Source organism: Heptranchias perlo, unplaced genomic scaffold (genome assembly GCF_035084215.1).
Source record: "Heptranchias perlo isolate sHepPer1 unplaced genomic scaffold, sHepPer1.hap1 HAP1_SCAFFOLD_1779, whole genome shotgun sequence".
In the NCBI taxonomy this organism is placed as follows: Eukaryota; Metazoa; Chordata; class Chondrichthyes; order Hexanchiformes; family Hexanchidae; genus Heptranchias; species Heptranchias perlo.
The window spans coordinates 1-18,177 of record NW_027139054.1 but is presented as its reverse complement, the minus strand read 5'-3'; the positions used below and the strand labels follow the sequence as shown (position 1 = coordinate 18,177).

General features: G+C 47.9%; 1 protein-coding gene across 2 annotated transcripts; it reads left to right on the top strand.

The window, feature by feature from the left end:
* Positions 1-557: 557 nt before the first annotated feature.
* Positions 558-17,243, top strand: LOC137309699 (splicing factor U2AF 35 kDa subunit-like). Of its 2 annotated transcripts, XM_067977765.1 has the most exons (3): positions 558-670; positions 8,012-8,099; positions 16,169-16,294. In XM_067977765.1, the coding sequence occupies exons 1-3, from the start codon at positions 627-629 to the stop codon at positions 16,277-16,279; spliced, it is 243 nt and encodes an 80-aa protein (XP_067833866.1). In that variant the 5' UTR covers positions 558-626; the 3' UTR covers positions 16,280-16,294. The 2 variants fall into 2 exon arrangements, 1 of the variants encoding a protein (XP_067833866.1); XR_010959945.1 differs by lacking the exons at positions 558-670; positions 16,169-16,294 and adding an exon at positions 17,175-17,243 and having other exon boundaries at positions 8,008-8,099.
* Positions 17,244-18,177: the final 934 nt, after the last annotated feature.

Below are 18,177 nucleotides of genomic sequence, written 5' to 3'. Positions count from 1 at the left end.
CCCGCACTCCAGCAGCCTCCCCTCCGCCTCAGGCCCCGCACTCCAGCAGCCTCCCCTCCGCCTCAGGCCCCGCACTCCAGCAGCCTCCCCTCCGCCTCAGGCCCCGCACTCCAGCAGCCTCCCCTCCGCCTCAGGCCCCGCACTCCAGCAGCCTCCCCTCCGCCTCAGGCCCCGCACTCCAGCAGCCTCCCCTCCGCCTCAGGCCCCGCACTCCAGCAGCCTCCCCTCCGCCTCAGGCCCCGCACTCCAGCAGCCTCCCCTCCGCCTCAGGCCCCGCACTCCAGCAGCCTCCCCTCCGCCTCAGGCCCCGCACTCCAGCAGCCTCCCCTCCGCCTCAGGCCCCGCACTCCAGCAGCCTCCCCTCCGCCTCAGGCCCCGCACTCCAGCAGCCTCCCCTCCGCCTCAGGCCCCGCACTCCAGCAGCCTCCCCTCCGCCCAACGAAGGCGGTTTCATCTGCAGGAGTCGACTCCAGCTCCGTCTCCATGGAGACGATGCGCGGTCACGTGATCTGTTCCCGCCTCGCTCCAAGTGGCCACGTGATGCGCAGACTGGCGGATCGGTCTTTGTGTATCACGTGAACCCGGAAAGTGGTGACGTACACCGCGCGGCGCGAGCGGTGCTGAAGATGGCGGAGTATTTGGCCTCGATTTTCGGCACCGAAAAGGACAAGTGAGTGCGGCCGGGGAGCGGGGTACCGAGCGGACCCGGGTCCGGGCCGTCAGGGGGAGCGGGGTACCGAGAGGGCCCCGGCCGCTGGGACACAGAGCGGGGCTGTGAGGGCCGCCCGCCCGCCCGCGGTGATAGGCTGGCTCAGCCGGCGGGAGGGAGGCCGGCCCGGGGCCTACGCGACATGGCGCAGCGGCTGCTCGGGAACACGCACCTCGGTCACAATGGAGTCGGGCTCGGGACCCGATGCGGAAGCGGCCTGGATTGGGTCAGCGGCCTGGGCCTGGCTCGGCACTACGGCTCCCACGCGGCCTCGCGGCGCCGAGCACCTTGCGGCCCAGGGTCGCTCCGCAGGGAGGGGCCTTTATGTGGATCAGGCCGTCGGTCGTAACGTGGGGTCTGACCCGCTCACTGGGCCGGCGCAGGCAGCAGGTCGGGTGGCGGCGAGGCCGAGGCCCGATGATCCGATGGCCTCTCACGGGGACAATGGATTTAATGGGCTCCAACCTGCTGGGCCTGGAATTCTGATTAAAAAGAACCAAAGGGGAGAAAGAATTTTTTTTTTTACACATCGAGTTGTTCTGATCTGGAATGCGCTGCCTGAAAGGGCGGTGGAAGCAGATTCAATAATAACTTTCAAAATGGAATTGGATAAATACTTGAAGGGGAAAAATTTGCAGGGCTATGGGGAAAGAGCAGGGGAGTGGGACTAATTGGATATCTCTTTCAAAGAGCCGGCATAGGCATGATGGGCCGAATGGCCGCCTCTTGTGCTGTATGATTCTATGATGTGGAGATGCCGGTGATGGACTGGGGTGGACAAATGTAAGGAATCTTACAACACCAGGTTATAGTCCAACAAATTTATTTTAAAATCACAAGCTTTCGGAGATTATCCCCTTCGTCAGATGATTGAATGAAAAGGTTCTCAAATCGCATATCTTATACGATGTTGGGACAGCATCACACCAATCAAAAGGTGTCGTTGTTATTCAAACAGGCCAGTCACGGAGAACAGCACGTCCCAGTACACTCGATTTGAGAACCTTTTCATTCAATCATCTGACGAAGGAGATAATCTCCGAAAGCTTGTGATTTTAAAATAAATTTGTTGGACTATAACCTGGTGTTGTAAGATTCCTTACATTGATTCTATGACTGCATTTATATTGTGTCTTTCACGATGATCCAATTTGCTTCACAGCCAAAGAAGTACTTTTGAGGTTTAGTCATTGTGTTGCAGGGAAACACAGCCAATTTGCGCACAGCAAGGTCCCACAGGCAGCAGTGAGTTAACGACCAGATAATCTGTTTCGATGCCGTTGGTTGAGGGATTAATGTTGGCCAGGATACCGAACAATGGCACGCCTGACAGTGCAGCACTCCCTCGGTACTGCACTGAAATGTCAGCTTAAATTATGTGTTCAAGTCTCTGGAGCGAGGCTTGAACCCACAACCTTCTGACTCCCATCACCAAGACAGCCCACTTGCACCTCCATAACATTGCCTGTGTCTCCCCCCACCCCAGCCTCAGCTGATCTGCTGCTGAAACCCTCATCCATGCCTTTATTACCTCTAAACTTGACTATTCCAATGCTTTCCTGGCCGGCCTCCCATCTTCACCCTCCATAAATTGCACTCACCGAAAACTTTGCTGTCCATATCCTAACTCGCTCCAAGTCCTGTTCACACATCAACCCTGTGCTCGCTGACCGACATTAGCTCCTGGCACGGGAACGCCTCGATTTTAAAATTCTCATCCTTGCTTCTCTCTATCTCTGTAACCTCCACCAGCCCTACAACCCTCCAAGATCTCTGCGCTCCTCCAATTCTTGCCTCTTGCGCAGCCCCACTTTTAATAGTTTCACTATTGGCGGCCATGCCTTCAGCTGCCTGGGCCCCAAGACCTGGAATTCCCTCTCTAAACTTCTCCATCTCTCTACCATTCTCTCCTCCTTCAAGCTGCTCCTTATAACCTACCTCTTCGACCAAGCTTTTGGTCACCTGTCCTAATATTGCCTTAAGTGGCTCAGTGTCAAATTTTGTTTGTAAACACTCCTGTGAAGTGTCTTGGGCTGTTTTACTACGTTAAAGGCGCTATATAAATGCAAGTTGTGGACTTGGAGGGGAGAGTGCTAACATATGTACAGCAGGAATGTCGGTGTGAGAGAAAAAGACATGGAGACACTTAATGAGCTCCAATGCTAAAAAAAAATTGTTCATTTCCAGTACTGAAAAGAAAGACCTTGCATTTAAATGGCACCTTTCACGGCCTCAGAACTTTACCCAAAGCACTTCACCTGGAATGCAAAGATAACCCCCGGCTTCTCTTCACTACAAACCATCTTCTTAAACCCCTCTCCTCTGCCTACTCCACCCTCGCCTCCAACAAGAAGTGCGGGGAGCTCATAGACTACTTTGTCACTAAGATTGAGACCATCCATTCAACTTCCTCTGCCACTTCCCTCTCTTCCCCTAGCCCACCAAGCCAAACTTCCCCCTATAGATCCCCCCTGCCCTAGCCCTGAACTTGCATCTTTCTCTAGTTTCTCTCCTAACTCCTCACATGCCTACTCGAAGCTCATCTTGACCATGAGACCCACCTCCTGCGCCCTCAACCCTATTCCCACTAAATTTCTATTATTAACGGTTCTCTCTCCTCAGGTACTGTCCCTCTGACCCACCCATTACCCCTCTGTCCATGCAAACTGCTGCCCCATCCCCAACCTTCCTTTCCCCTCCAAAGTCCTTGAATGTGTTGTCACCTCCCAAATCCGTTCCCATCTTTCCCACAACTCCATGTTTGAATCCCTCCAATCAGGTTTCTGCCCCTGCCACATCACTGAAACGGCCCTTATCAAAGTCACAAATGACATCCTATGTGACTGTGACAGTGGTAAACTAACCCTTCTCGACCTGTCTGCAGCCTTTGATACAGTTGACCACACCATCCTCCTCCGCCGTCCAGCTGGGTGGGACTGTGCTCGCCTGGTTCCATTCTAATCTATCCAGTTGCAGCCAGAGAATCGCCTGCAGTGGCTTCTTTTCCCGCTCCCGCAATGTTACGTTTGGAGTTCCCCAAGGATCTACCCATGGCCCCCTCCTATTTCTTGCCCCTGACGACATCATCCGAAAAAATGTCAGGTTCCACATGTACACTGATGACACAGTTCTACCTCACCATCACCTCCCTTGATTCTTCCACTGTCTCTGATTTGTCACACTGCTTGTCCGACATGAGCAAAAAATTTCCTCCAACTAAATATTGAGAAGACTGAAACAGTTGTCTTTGGTCCCCGCCACATACTCCATTCCCTGGCCACTGTCTGAGGCTGAACCAGACCATTCACAGCCTCGAAGTCCTATTTGACCCTGAGATGAGCATCCAATCGCATATCCGCTTCGTCACCAAGACCGCCTACTTCCAAGATCGCCCGTCTCTGGCCCTGCCTCAGCTCATCTGCTAAAACGCCCTCATCCATGCCTTTGTCACCTCTAGACTTGACTTTTCCAATGCTCTCCTGGCCGGCCTCCCATCTTCCACCCTCCATAAAGTTCAGTTTATCCAAAACTCTGCTGCCCGTATCCTAACTTGCACCAAGCCCCATTCACCTATCACCCCTGTGCTCACTGATCTACATTGTTCATTTCCAGTACTGAAGAGAAAGGCCGTGCAATTATATAGCGGCTTTCACGGCCTCAGGACGTCCCAAAGAACTTTAAATCGAATGTAAAAGAATTTGTGCTGTAAGCAAGTTGAAGGTCCCCATTATCGAGTCTGTCTTCCAACTTATGTAAAAATGTTTTTATAAATAGTTCAGTTTAGAAGAGTGTAACCATATCTGGAACATAAGGAACTGATCTTATCTCTCCAATGTAAAAGGAAGTTTCCCCATCTAATATTGAAACAATTTTCCACTGTAAGGATGCAAATCCAATTTTCTCATACTTTTTTGCCCTTTTTAAATCCCACAGCTTCTGAACCTTTGGGTGGGTGAGAGCAATCCACTCCATTTATTACCCCCCCCCCCCCCCGTAGTGGAACACTTGCACCCACCTCCTGCCATTCTCAGCAGGTTATAGTCTAACAGTTTTATTTTAAATCACAAGCTTTCGGAGCTTACCTCCTTCGTCAGGTGAGTGAAGGGTTCTAAAAACGCATAGCATATATAGTCAGAGAACAATGCCTGGTGATTACAGATAATCTTTCCAACTGCCCCCTATCACATCTCGGCTGGGAGACGATCACAGCAATCAAAGGTGTCGTTGGTGTTCAGACAGATTAGCCACGGAAAACATTACATCCCAGTATACTGAATATACAATGGGTCAGATTACAAAGACAAGAGAGAGAGAGAGAGAATGTCCAGTTGTATTAAAAACAGATAACTTTTTTTCGCTGGTGGGGTTACATGTAGCGTGACGTGAACCCAAGATCCCGGTTGAGGCCGTCCTCATGGGTGCGGAACTTGGCTATCAATTTCTGCTCGACGATTTTGCGTTGTCGTGTGTCTCGAAGGCCGCCTTGGAGAACGCTTACCCGAAGATCGGAGGCTGAATGTCCTTGACTGCTGAAGTGTTCCCCTACTGGGAGGGAACCCTCCTGTCTGGCGATTGTTGTGCGGCGTCCGTTCATCCGTTGTCGCAGTGTCGCGACAGTACTGCGACAATGGCTGAACGGACACCGCACAACAATCGCCAGACAGGAGGGTTCCCTCCCAGTTGGGGAACACTTCAGCAGTCAAGGACATTCAGCCTCCGATCTTCGGGTAAGCGTTCTCCAAGGCGGCCTTCGAGACACACGACAACGCAAACTCGTCGAGCAGAAATTGATAGCCAAGTTCCGCACCCATGAGGACGGCCTCAACCGGGATCTTGGGTTCACGTCACGCTACATGTAACCCCACCAGTGAAAAAAAGTTATCTGTTTTTAATACAACTGGACATTCTCTCTCTCTCTCTCTGCCTTTCGGATCTCTTTCTCTCTCTTGTCTTTGTAATCTGACCCATTGTGTATTCAGTATACTGGGATGTAATGTTTTCTGTCGCTAATCTGTCTGAACACCAACGACACCTTTGATTGCTATGATCGTCTCCCAGCCGAGATGTGATAGGGGGCAGTTGGAAAGATTATCTGTAATCACCAGGCATTGTTCTCTGACTATATATGCTATGCGTTTTTAGAACCCTTCACTCACCTGACGAAGGAGGTAAGCTCCGAAAGCTTGTGATTTAAAATAAAACTGTTGGACTATAACCTGGTGTTGTGCAAGTCCTTGCATTTGTCCACCCCAGTCCATCACCGGCATCTCCACATCATTCTCAGCAGGGCACCTGTGATCAGAAACTTGACCACATGTAATCAAGCGTGAACACTGGTGACCCACCTCTCTGATGCCGTTAGTGAATTCTTCGGTTGTGTTTCACAGAATTGATTAACTTTAATGAGCAGTGTGACTTCTCTTTATATCTCCCATTGATCCAAATACATTAAAGCAGATGTCCAGTCCTGCAGCAGAGCTGAGGGGGCCTGGACAGTGCCATCTGTCCTACAAGAATGTAACATCAGATATACAATCTCATGCTGGGGTGGGTGGGGGGTCACCTAATACAGGCCAATCTGGTGATCAGAGTCCTCACTACTGTTGGGAAGCAGCTGCTCTCTGCTCCAATCTCCTGCCTGATCAGTACGTGAGGACTGGGTTCAGACACTCACCATATGAACCGGTGTAAATGTGAATCCACATTCCTCCCTGTAAATTTGTTGTAGCAGCGCAATTGACCAGAATTTTTTTTTTAGCGAGCACTATTGACATTTTTTAAGTAGGATTTGATCCGTGTATAATACTTCATAAGTTAGGAACAAGAAAGAAAGCTACTCAGGCCATACTTAATCATATGCCTATCTTGGACCGAGTGTTAAATCGGGAATGTGTATATTTCCTTTGTGTGCCTCAGGACACTTTGTATCAGGTGACAGATTATTCTTTTAAATTAACAACTTGCATTTATATAGCGCCTATGTAGTAAAACATAGCATAACTGCACCTCTCCCTGCGCCAAATATTACAATCTCTGCAGGTGTGGCTGCTGCAGCATGCAGGTTTACTTTCGAACTTCCCATAGTCGCTGTCCCATAGCTGACTACAGAGCCTTGTGGAGGAGTGGGACCAGGCCCCAGGCTGTCAGATCAGCCAGGGAACCACAAGGCACGAGCAAAAAGGATGAAAGGCATACACAGAATATAAAAGCAGCAATATAAGAAGTTACAGAAAGTTACAGCTAGCTCACTTTTTCAGCACCTAGCCATTTCCACCCAACTGGACCTCAGGCAGAGCGGCAGGACACCACTCTGACTTACGACGGCCATTCGGATGCACTCCTCCAGAGGCCAGTAATCCACCTTGTGCCTGAGATTTTGGACAGGGACAGGTGTGGAATATGCTCGTAACATTTATGCTGGCAGGTCAGGCCCTCAGGAATTTTGTGGTTTAATTGTTTTGAAGTAAAATTTGGGACAGTTTCAAACTATCTCTGGAGTTGCATGCAGGAGTAGAGGTCCATCTACTGAAGTAAAGTATCAGACTTTACATGGAGTAGGAGCTTCAGATCTAAATATCAAATAAGGCTATAAAAAAGGCACTGGGGTTCATTTCTAGAGGGGTAGAGTTGAAAAGCAGAGAACTTGTATAGAACCTTGGTTAGACCACACTTGAAGTGCTGTGAACAGAGTATTCAGAATACTGTGAACATAGAAAAGATATCATGGCGTTGGAGAAGGTGCAAAAAAGATTCACAAGGATGATACCAGAACTGAGAGGATATACTTATCAGAAAAGGCTGAACAGGCTGGGGCTCTTTTCTCTAGAAGAGGTCGCCCCTCAACCTACTAATAGAGGTCTTTAAGATAATGAATGGGTTTCATAGGGTAGACGTAGAGAACATCTTTCCACTTGTGGGGGAGTCCAAAACTAGAGGACATAAATGTAAGATAGTCACTAATAAATCCAATAGAGAATTCAGGAGAAGCTTCTTTACCGAAAGAGTGGTTAGAATGTGGAACTCGCTACAAGGAGTAGTTGAGGCAAATAGCATAGATGTATTTAAGGAGAAGCTAGATAAGCACGTGAAGGAGAAAGGAATAGAAGGGTATGTTGATGGGGTTAGATGAAGGGGGGTGGGAGGAGGAGGCTCGTGTGGAGCATAAATGTAGGCATAGACCAGTTGGGCCGAAAGGCCTGTTTCTGTGCTGTAGACTCAATGTAAATGACTGGAATAACTGGGATTTGAAGTTAAATACTGCAATTGAATGCCATACTGAGCAGCTGTGTCCTCTCATGACAGGGTCAACTGTTCGTTCTATTTTAAAATTGGAGCCTGTCGTCATGGAGACAGATGTTCTCGTTTGCACAACAAGCCAACATTCAGTCAGGTGAGCTTGCATTGCCCGTTTGTAACGTGAATGTATGTCGGTATTCAACAACTCTCCCGAGAGCTGAAACACGTGTGTACATATACTAGCTAAAGGTGTACACTGCTTTGAAGCTCTTCAGTCAACTTCCCATAAAGATCTTCCCTGTTGTTAAGATCGTGGCTTTCTGCTGTGAATCTGTTCCGTTTCAAAGGGCCATTGTCTTTTGTGTCTGTCCCCTTTTGAAATGCTGGAATTGGGCAGTTCAGTTCTGGGACAATGAGCTGCCAATTAGCAGAAGTGCTGAATTTGCCTGGGAACTGTCATTGAATTGTACATCCCAGGGTTCTCCCTGTGAACTTGGGTACCAGCGGCCAATCGGCCCTTCCTTTGAAGCTAAGATGCCACTTTGAAAAGGGCAGCCGGATCCCTCACCCTGCGCCTGCTCTCTGACATCTAAAATTGTGTCAATGCTGCGAACTGTTCATGTTGAAGTTTCAATGATGTAAAAATGCTGGGGGAGTTGTTGTTTACAGCTCTTGGGCTTCTCGTTTAACCAGGGAGAACCCAGCGGCTGACTGCAATTTGTACTACAGCACTTGAAGTTCCACCGGACTGGCCATGCTCCTTTGCTCTGCCTGCTTTCCAGGGGTCTGTACCCATCGTACGCATCAACATGGGAGTTAAATTACCTGGGGCCGACGTGCTCCCTCGTGCGCGTCCATCCCGGTGATGCCGACGTGCTCCCTCGTGCGCGTCCATCCCGGTGAGGCCGACGTGCTCCCTCGTGCGCGTCCATCCCGGTGAGGCCAGCGTGCTCCCTCGTGCACGTCCATCCCGGTGAGGCCAGCGTGCTCCCTCGTGCACGTCCATCCCGGTGAGGCCAGCGTGCTCCCTCGTGCACGTCCATCCCGGTGAGGCCAGCGTGCTCCCTCGTGCACGTCCATCCCGGTGAGGCCAGCGTGCTCCCTCGTGCACGTCCATCCCGGTGAGGCCAGCGTGCTCCCTCGTGCACGTCCATCCCGGTGAGGCCAGCGTGCTCCCTCGTGCACGTCCATCCCGGTGAGGCCAGCGTGCTCCCTCGTGCACGTCCATCCCGGTGAGGCCAGCGTGCTCCCTCGTGCACGTCCATCCCGGTGAGGCCAGCGTGCTCCCTCGTGCACGTCCATTGTAGTGATGCCCCATTTTAATATCGAATTGATCTGCTTTTCAATTCTGTTAACCAGAGAAATGGTTTATTCGTTTCACTAGTTTTCAGTCTCAAAATGTACATGACACAAAGCCTGAGTGAACTGACGGAGCAGTGAGGTATTTTATAGACGTGCATTTATACAGTGCGATATTACATCAAACCTTTCAAAGCCCTTCACTCAATTATCTTTGGAGTGCAATGACTTATTAGATTCAGTACTGCAGCATTTATCTGGCTGTCCAGCTTTAATATCCTAATCCACAAGAAGTCTGGGCGATGGTGACTTAAACTATGCCTGTAGTAAGACTCTATATGCAGTCCCCCCCAAAGCTGGAGTGGTGGTGAGGAGTGTGGTCCACTTTTTCAGTTCTGTAACAGGTACTTAAATCCTCAAGCTCTCCCCAGCAGTACTCAGGGACCTCCAATTGTTTCCTGTCCCCAGGGGTTGTTAAACTGGGTGGGATATTTCCTACTAAACTAGTTGTTCAGATTCCATTTACCATGTGCAATTGTGCTTCTAATTTGATTTGTTTTCTCGGCTATTCCCTGGTAATGGGGCTCATCAAAGTGAAGTTGACCTAAACCCGCCCTGGGTGTTGCTGTCCCTTGCCCATCTGTGCTGTGGACACCCTTGAATCCTGTGGAGAGCACCACTTGTGATTTTGAACAGCTGAATGTTTTGTTACTGTATAACTTTTGAGAGTCCAGACCTAATGGTGCACTGTTTGGGGCTGGGTTTTTTTGGTGCCTCCTTTTGATGAGGAAATGCTTCCATACAATTGGGCGTAATTAGAATTTGGGATGAAATGCCAGCTTCCTGCTTAAAGGAGCACTACCTCCAGTTTAAAGACACAAACCACATGGTCACAATATTCTTAGGTTGGTCAGGCTTGCCCCTGAAGTTCAGAACTTGCAGGCATTCGCGCACAGGCAGATCTGCCACAATCTAATTGAATGGTGGAACATGCTCAGTGGCTTCCTCCTGTTCTTGTATTGGTGTCGTTGCAGTGGGGCAGGTTTTACAGTGGTGGATCTTGCACCAGCTGTTCTGCTGCAGCTTTAACACTTAAATTGGGATGAACACAGCTGCGGCCAGTGTGGTAATACAGCGTTGGCATTCTTCCCTGCTGTCTTGAGCAGTACAGAATTGATCAGCTCACTCTCTTTGCAGGATACCTGTTTAGTGCTGTGGCATACATGGTCATAGGTGAGCGCTTTATGCTGCAAGATAACAGCAAATGGCAATTGTTCACTGCTGGCCATGTTAAACTGGATTAACATTGTAAAATGTGAAGATTTGAGAAACGGCTAAACTGCCCAAAGGAACCTTGAATTTGGTGTTTATACTGGGACTGTGGGAGTGAAGAACATGTGTCGAGTTCAAGCACAGGCTGACCCTTGGTCTTTGCTTTCATTGCCGGTGCTGCCTCTTGGTTACCAGGAGATTTACTTCAGTTCCCCAGAGTTACCCCATCAAAAGGATTATACTTTACCGGGCACTGGTTTCATCTGTAAAGACAGTTGATTCGATTCACCCTTTTCTTTTCACCGCTTCCTCCTGCTTTCTAATTGCCCTGCCTCATCCCAAATTTAGTGAGAGCTGAAATTTCATAATGGAGTCACTGGCCCCTCTATAAGTCATCCCTTCGTAACCCTGCACTATTAGAACACACCACTGTCCCTTCATAATCCTGCTCTATTCGAACACACCGCTGTCCCTTCATAACCCTGCACTATTAGAACACACCACTGTCCCTTCGTAACCCTGCACTGTTAGAACACACCGCTGTCCCTTCATAACCCTGCACTATTAGAACACACCACTGTCCCTTCATAACCCTGCTCTATTAGAACACACCGCTGTCCCTTCATAACCCTGCTCTATTAGAACACACCGCTGTCCCTTCATAACCCTGCACTATTAGAACACACCGCTGTCCCTTCATAACCCTGCACTGTTAGAACACACCGCTGTCCCTTCATAACCCTGCTCTATTAGAACACACCGCTGTCCCTTCGTAACCCTGCTCTATTAGAACACACTGCTGTCCCTTCGTAACCCTGCTCTATTAGAACACACTGCTGTCCCTTCGTAACCCTGCACTGTTAGAACACACTGCTGTCCCTTCATAACCCTGCTCTATTAGAACACACTGCTGTCCCTTCGTAACCCTGCTCTATTAGAACATACCGCTGTCCCTTCGTAACCCTGCTCTATTAGAACACACCGCTGTCCCTTCGTAACCCTGCTCTATTAGAACACACTGCTGTCCCTTCATAACCCTGCTCTATTAGAACATACCGCTGTCCCTTCGTAACCCTGCTCTATTAGAACACACCGCTGTCCCTTCGTAACCCTGCTCTATTAGAACACACCGCTGTCCCTTCATAACCCTGCTCTATTAGAACACACCGCTGTCCCTTCGTAACCCTGCTCTATTAGAAAACACCGCTGTCCCTTCATAACCCTGCTCTATTAGAACACACCGCTGTCCCTTCGTAACCCTGCACTGTTAGAACACACCGCTGTCCCTTCATAACCCTGCTCTATTAGAAAACACTGCTGTCCCTTCATAACCCTGCTCTATTAGAAAACACTGCTGTCCCTTCATAACCCTGCACTGTTAGAACACACCGCTGTCCCTTCATAACCCTGCTCTATTAGAACACACCGCTGTCCCATCGTAACCCTGCTCTATTAGAACACACCGCTGTCCCATCGTAACCCTGCTCTATTAGAACACACCGCTGTCCCTTCGTAACCCTGCTCTATTAGAACACACCGCTGTCCCATCGTAACCCTGCTCTATTAGAACACACCGCTGTCCCTTCATAACCCTGCTCTATTAGAACACACCGCTGTCCCTTCATAACCCTGCTCTATTAGAACACACCGCTGTCCCTTCATAACCCTGCACTATTAGAACACACCGCTGTCCCTTCATAACCCTGCTCTATTAGAACACACTGCTGTCCCTTCATAACCCTGCACTGTTAGAACACACCGCTGTCCCTTCATAACCCTGCTCTATTAGAACACACTGCTGTCCCTTCATAACCCTGCTCTATTAGAACACACCGCTGTCCCTTCATAACCCTGCTCTATTAGAAAACACTGCTGTCCCTTCATAACCCTGCACTGTTAGAACACACCGCTGTCCCTTTATAACCCTGCTCTATTAGATCATCTGAAATGGAGGAGACGGCAGAATGTTTTTGCTGTTGTAGGTTTTTGATGTACTATAACAGAGTTAACTGTTGAAATGCCTTTTTTTTTCCAGACTACGGTTTTAAGAAGAATACAAATTAAGTGCATGTCCTCAATCCTTGGACGTTGCCATATTACAGTCACTATTTGGGTTGAGGGCTGCACCACATGGATAAGGGAGTATGGTTAGAACGGGTACTGTGTTGATTCCCTGCAACATCCATGAGGTTACTCTTGATTGCAGACTCGTCAGTCACAGAATACATACCAAGTTTGTTATTAATCAAGTGGCACAATTTGTATATCTGGATTTCTCTGCTCGTGGCATCTCCACAGCTTCTGTCGGCACTATTGGGTGGGCTTTTTGGCCTTCGTTCCAATTTTCTTTTGCAAATGGATGTGCGGGAGACCATCTGTGTGCCTGACTCTGTAGCCTGTTAAACCTTTGACTCTGAATTAATTTTGAGGCATTTCCTACTTGTCGATATCCCTTTCTATCACAGGTGGCAGTTTTTACACTGCACCAATGCACTAGGGGTTAGCACTGTTGAGTCCCAATGTTTGGATGCAGAAAATTGGATCCCAAGTATTGCCCTTTAGAACCTTCATACCTGTTTGGAAAAGGGTTGTAAAGGCATCTGCACATCCAGTCATTGGTACCCACTGAACACTGAACTATCAGCTTGATATTTCACCTTCCCAACTCTTATCAGATGCTCGTTCCACATCTGTGATAGTTTGCCCTGTTGCTGTGCTTGTGTTTTATTTCTGTATTATTTGCTCATTTAAACAAGGAGGCAGAGGCAACGCACCCAGTGAGAGGAGCTGAGCTGTGTGCTCGTTGCATACTGTTCACGTGCTGGGAAAGTAAAATTAATGATTCAAACAAAAATCCCAATTCTCCCCCTCCCACCCGAAGGTGATGGCTCTTACCGGAGTGGAGCTATGCAGCACCAGCACGTCTCTGGTACCGTGCCCAACTTGCGTGATGGTGAGTTTTGGTGGGTGGGGAGCTAGCAGAGCTGAACCCGCTTCAGTCGTTCCCCCACCCCCTCCACCCAAGCCACAGCTCATTCGGAGAAAGGGGGGGTTGAGATTAAGCAGCACAGCTTGTAACTGAATGAAATTCTGAGCGTTCACTTGCCCATGGGTCACTGGCAGAATGGCTATGCTCTTAAGTCAAAAACTTGTTGGCTAAACTGCCATCTAGTTTTGTAAGTATTGATTCTGCTGAAACATTTAAAAGGGAATTGGTTTGATTCCTGATTCATCAGAGGTCTGGAGATAGAATACTGGTAAAACATCAGCTGGGACCTTGTGGGTTGAACGGTGTTTTCTCATCCAAACATTTTTCTTTTCCCCCTTTTCTTGTGTACTGTTATACTCCTGCCAGCCGCTCCTGTTCTTTGTGCAGGTGGCCTGTTTTCATTTGTAAGCCAAACCATGACTGTCATTAGACTGTTCAACTGTGAGGGGCAACAGAATGAATCCAGTGTTGTGTGCACATACATTTTGCAGCAGGAGTCACTGGCCAATGATCAGGAACCGTCCCTGCTGAGATCAGTAAACTCAGCACATTTCAGGAGTTGACGCTGAGACGTTCCTGATCTGCCTGTTCTGTCCCCGCTCAGATACAACACCATGCGGTGCATTTATTTATTTGCTAAACTATCGGGAGAGCCCTGTTCTACATTTTCATGGGGTGCATGTGGAATTTATAGGAACCTCTTTTGCACCCCTGCCTCTAAGCATTTTATCTGCTCTTTCATCTCAGCTGCTTGTGGAGTGTTGCTTGCTTTTCTATTCGCTGCATTAAAAATGTGCAGCGTTGTCTGTGTCCAGGACCTTCTAGCTTTGTAATGGGGACAGATGTGGAAACATCTTTTTTCTAGAGTTGGCACTAAAATATCTCATTCGTGTTAACATAATACCAGGATTAAATCTTCTGTGGCACGCCTGTGATCGGTTTTGGATGGTAGACACTTGCACACAGCTCTCCTATCAGACCAGCTGCTTGTAACTCTGCTCCTGGACACCAAGGATATTTACACTTTTCAAAATGGCTTATCCCTGTTAAACATCAGTTAAAACCTTCCATTCAAATTGTTGGGAGCTTTAAGAACTTCTAAACGAAGGGGTTTTAATTTTTTGTACCAATGCTTTTGTATCTTGGTAACTGTTCCCTGGTTGAACACTGCAGGAACTTGCAGGGAGGAATTAGTATCTGTTTTTTTAAAAAAAATACCCCAGGATCTGATTCCTGGTGCTGCTTTCCTCCAGAAACCCTTCCTATCAGGAGTATCACAGCTCATAATTTACGTGGAAAGTTAGGTTTGGGATTGATAGTGAGGGACTGACTTGAAATGGTACTGTACAAGCTCCGAACATAAACCTGTTAAATTCTTTGGGTAGTTTAATAAAATTGGAACTACTTTGCAGTGTTAGAGCTCCAGCTCTCCCTGTGGCTTAGTGAGGAGATGGTCAGTACCCAATGTAGTGCAACAGTGAGCCATATAGACCAGGAGGTATCCACATCTGATTTCCTGGTCTGCTGAGCTCAGCTGGGATGGTGGGACGATGCAGCTAATGACCTCATCATTCCTGAGCTCGTGAGGGAAAAATTGGCCAGAGTTCCTGCCTGTGATCGTTGTCCAGTGACCCTGCTGGCAGGTGCACGGACATTGGGTGACCATGAGGGTTAGCTTGGCTAAGCTGACTTTGCACTAATAGCCTGGTGCTACTGACTGTTCTAAATACTTCAGCAAAGTACCAGAAGGTTGCTGTTGATGAAATGTAGGTGGGTGAGATCTGCACTCTTGGAATAAACTAAAGCCTATATGGCAACTGATGTAACCCTGCAGTAACTTGACCGTATGAAGCGTTTGGGTGCAGGACTGACTCTCGTGGGTGTAAGAAGTTTTCACATGGACTGAATAGCACAAGATCCACTTAATCTCCGGGGTGAGAAGGGAATTCCGCTTTTTGAAAAGGAATTGCACCGATCTCCACGTACTCCAGAGAAAGGTGTGCTTTGGACATCCCGCATGGTGGCTTCTATCAAAGTCCTCAGAATGTCCCTTCTAACCCGCCCACGTCGCTGCTTTTTAAAGCGAGTTCCCTCTGATCGCAGATTAAGTTGAGCTTCAGAAAATTGAGTGTTACTTTTTGCTCTTGGCGTGATCCCACGTGCATCTGGTTTAACAGCACATCTACTTGACTGGCTAAAGCAAGCAACTTTTCCAACATGTTCACGGTCACTAAACTTGGTGACTGTTCAGCAGTAGCATGCCTGCTCGGGCTCGGGTTTGGGCTGCAGGAACATCCACATCATTCCCCCCCCCCCCTCCCCAGGTGCTGCTAGTAGTAAAGACAGTTGCAGCTGCTTTTAATTATGACTTTTTTTTTGCATGTATGTACAGAACCCTGCTCACACTATCGCCAAGATCAGATTGTAAAACCAGCCAAAAAAACACAACACAGACACTAAATCATCCAGTCTAATGAAAGGTTTCTTACCACCTCACTGACTCCCACTGCGTTTCTACCCTAGGCTGCCCTGTCGCATTGAGCTGTACGCTGGGTAGCCTCATGAATGTAGCATTGTTTATGATCATGTCAGAGTTCTCTCCACTCCGCAGTCCTCTCCATTATGTGCCGCAGCCAACGGGATTTCCTTTTTTTCTTCTGCAGACCATCTTGATTCAAAACATCTACCGTAATCCCCAAAATAGTGCACAGACGGCTGACGGCTCACACTGTAAGTCCCACCATTGGAGATTTGGGGGTTTGGCCGTTTCGTAGAGCAGTAGCTGTTGGTCTCACCTGATTTGAGGCCAGTTCAAGCAAAGATGAGGTGTAACCATGAAGTCGGCATTGATCCAGGGCTTGATGTTCATTTCCCAACAAGCACTAGTATTCAAATCTTCTCCATAAGTGTGCACGTAGGTTGGCAAGGTCTTTACGGGCACCAGTAAGTCCTATCCCAGTATCCAGAGTTGGGAAGGCTGGACATGATAAATTTGACATTAAAGAGAATCTCTCAGAAAACATCAAACCCTGGCTAGTGAGTGCTAAAAGCGTTAGCTTCTGGGCACCAGGTATGGTGCTGGAGACGGTTCAGTAATGTGAACTCGCCCAGGGTAAGTAGAGGATTTTCAGTACCATGCATTGCTGAGATAGGCCAACAACTCAAGACCAGTATTTTGATTCCGCATAACCTCAATTCTCCTCAAATTTGTGGGGATCTCATGGTATAAAATTACAAGTAGGACAGTTGTTGCTGTATTGACTGAACTTGCCCTGGTGTCTGGGGCAGGTGCCTGCAGTGATCCTGTGGCTGCACTTCCTGACATGTTTAAAACAAAATACGTTAGAAAAGCAAATGGTTTTGTAGACAGTGCTCGCTATAATGTGTATTTGTGAGCTGCCATCTTAGGCAAATTTACCATTCTGAGACGTGACTTAGTTGCTAGTGGTCCTGCTGCTCTTATATCATGATATCTCCATATCTTCACAGCTTTGTCAGACGAGTTCTGACGAAAATGAAGACTCATCACTCTGAAGGGATTAACTTTTTCTTTTCAGCTCCCTATTTGCAGTCTACCCTCGAGTCAAAGGGGTGAGGCGTGAAGTAGGTTTTAAGTTGAATTTTTTTTTAGAGATGTGGTGTCAAAACTTGTTACGTTTTGTATTTCAGACCATTGCGCTCTTGAACTTATACCGTAACCCTCAAAACTGTACCCAGACAGCAGACGGTTTCCACTGTAAGTTAACAAACGCCTTTGCAGGTTGTTGCGTTGTATTTACAGTCAGGAGGATGTGTGTTTTGTCATCCTATTCAGTACTTTGTAATAATATAGTTTGAGCAAAGTCCAGTATATGTGTGAACTTGCAAATTTCTCAACCAGCTGTCTGAGAGTAAGGATGAACTGGGGGAGGGTGTGTTGGTAGTTGGCAAAGATTGGAGCAGAAGATTCAAGACGTGGAATAGCAATTTAATGACTAGAGGAAAACCCTTCCAGGTTGGGGGTCTGGTGTTTTGACTAAGCTTGATCCAGGGGCTAGAATGTTGCACCAGGTGTCTTCGGATTGTGGTGCTGTCTGAGCCTTGGACCGGGGGTCAGAACAGAGTCCAACGTAGAAGTGGTCCAGTTATTGACCTGAAAGCTTTCTGTTCTGAGGTTACCTATGGTAGGGAGCAGGAAGCTCAGTTGCAGTGATGAGTTGGGAATTTTTTTCTTGAATTGAAGCAGTTTTTGGGGGAGGGCAGAGTGAAGGTTGAACAGTTATGCGGGGAAGGGGGTTCAACAATCTTAGTTCTGTAATGAATGAGTAATATAAAGATGGGAAGCTCTCTTCTGCTGGTTGTGGTCTGCAACACTAACTACATAAAATGGCCTGGTGTAAAATGTTCAGTAGTAAAGGTAGATGGTAGAGCTGGGGTTCCCCTGAAAAAGTATGTAGTTTTTTTTAAAAAATCATTTCATCTATATTTTATAATTTGTCAGATGTATCTCACATGGGTTATACGCTGTTAGTTTGGCAGCACACATCTGATACTTTCCCAAAAGCCATGGTCCATTTTCCCAATGTAAATATGAAAACTGAAAAAATTGTTTGGTTTATGTTTTCTTGTGTTAAGTGTGCAGCTTGGCTGTGTTCAACTGTAGGACAAACATTGTGGGGTTTAGGAAATCTAA

Coding starts and splice junctions, on each gene's coding strand:
- LOC137309699 (XM_067977765.1), top strand. CDS start 627: ATGGCGGAGTATTTGGCCTCGATTTTCGGCACCGAAAAGGACAA. Junction 671..8,011: donor TTCGGCACCGAAAAGGACAA/GTGAGTGCGGCC, acceptor CTCTCATGACAG/GGTCAACTGTTCGTTCTATT. Junction 8,100..16,168: donor ACAAGCCAACATTCAGTCAG/GTGAGCTTGCAT, acceptor TTTCTTCTGCAG/ACCATCTTGATTCAAAACAT.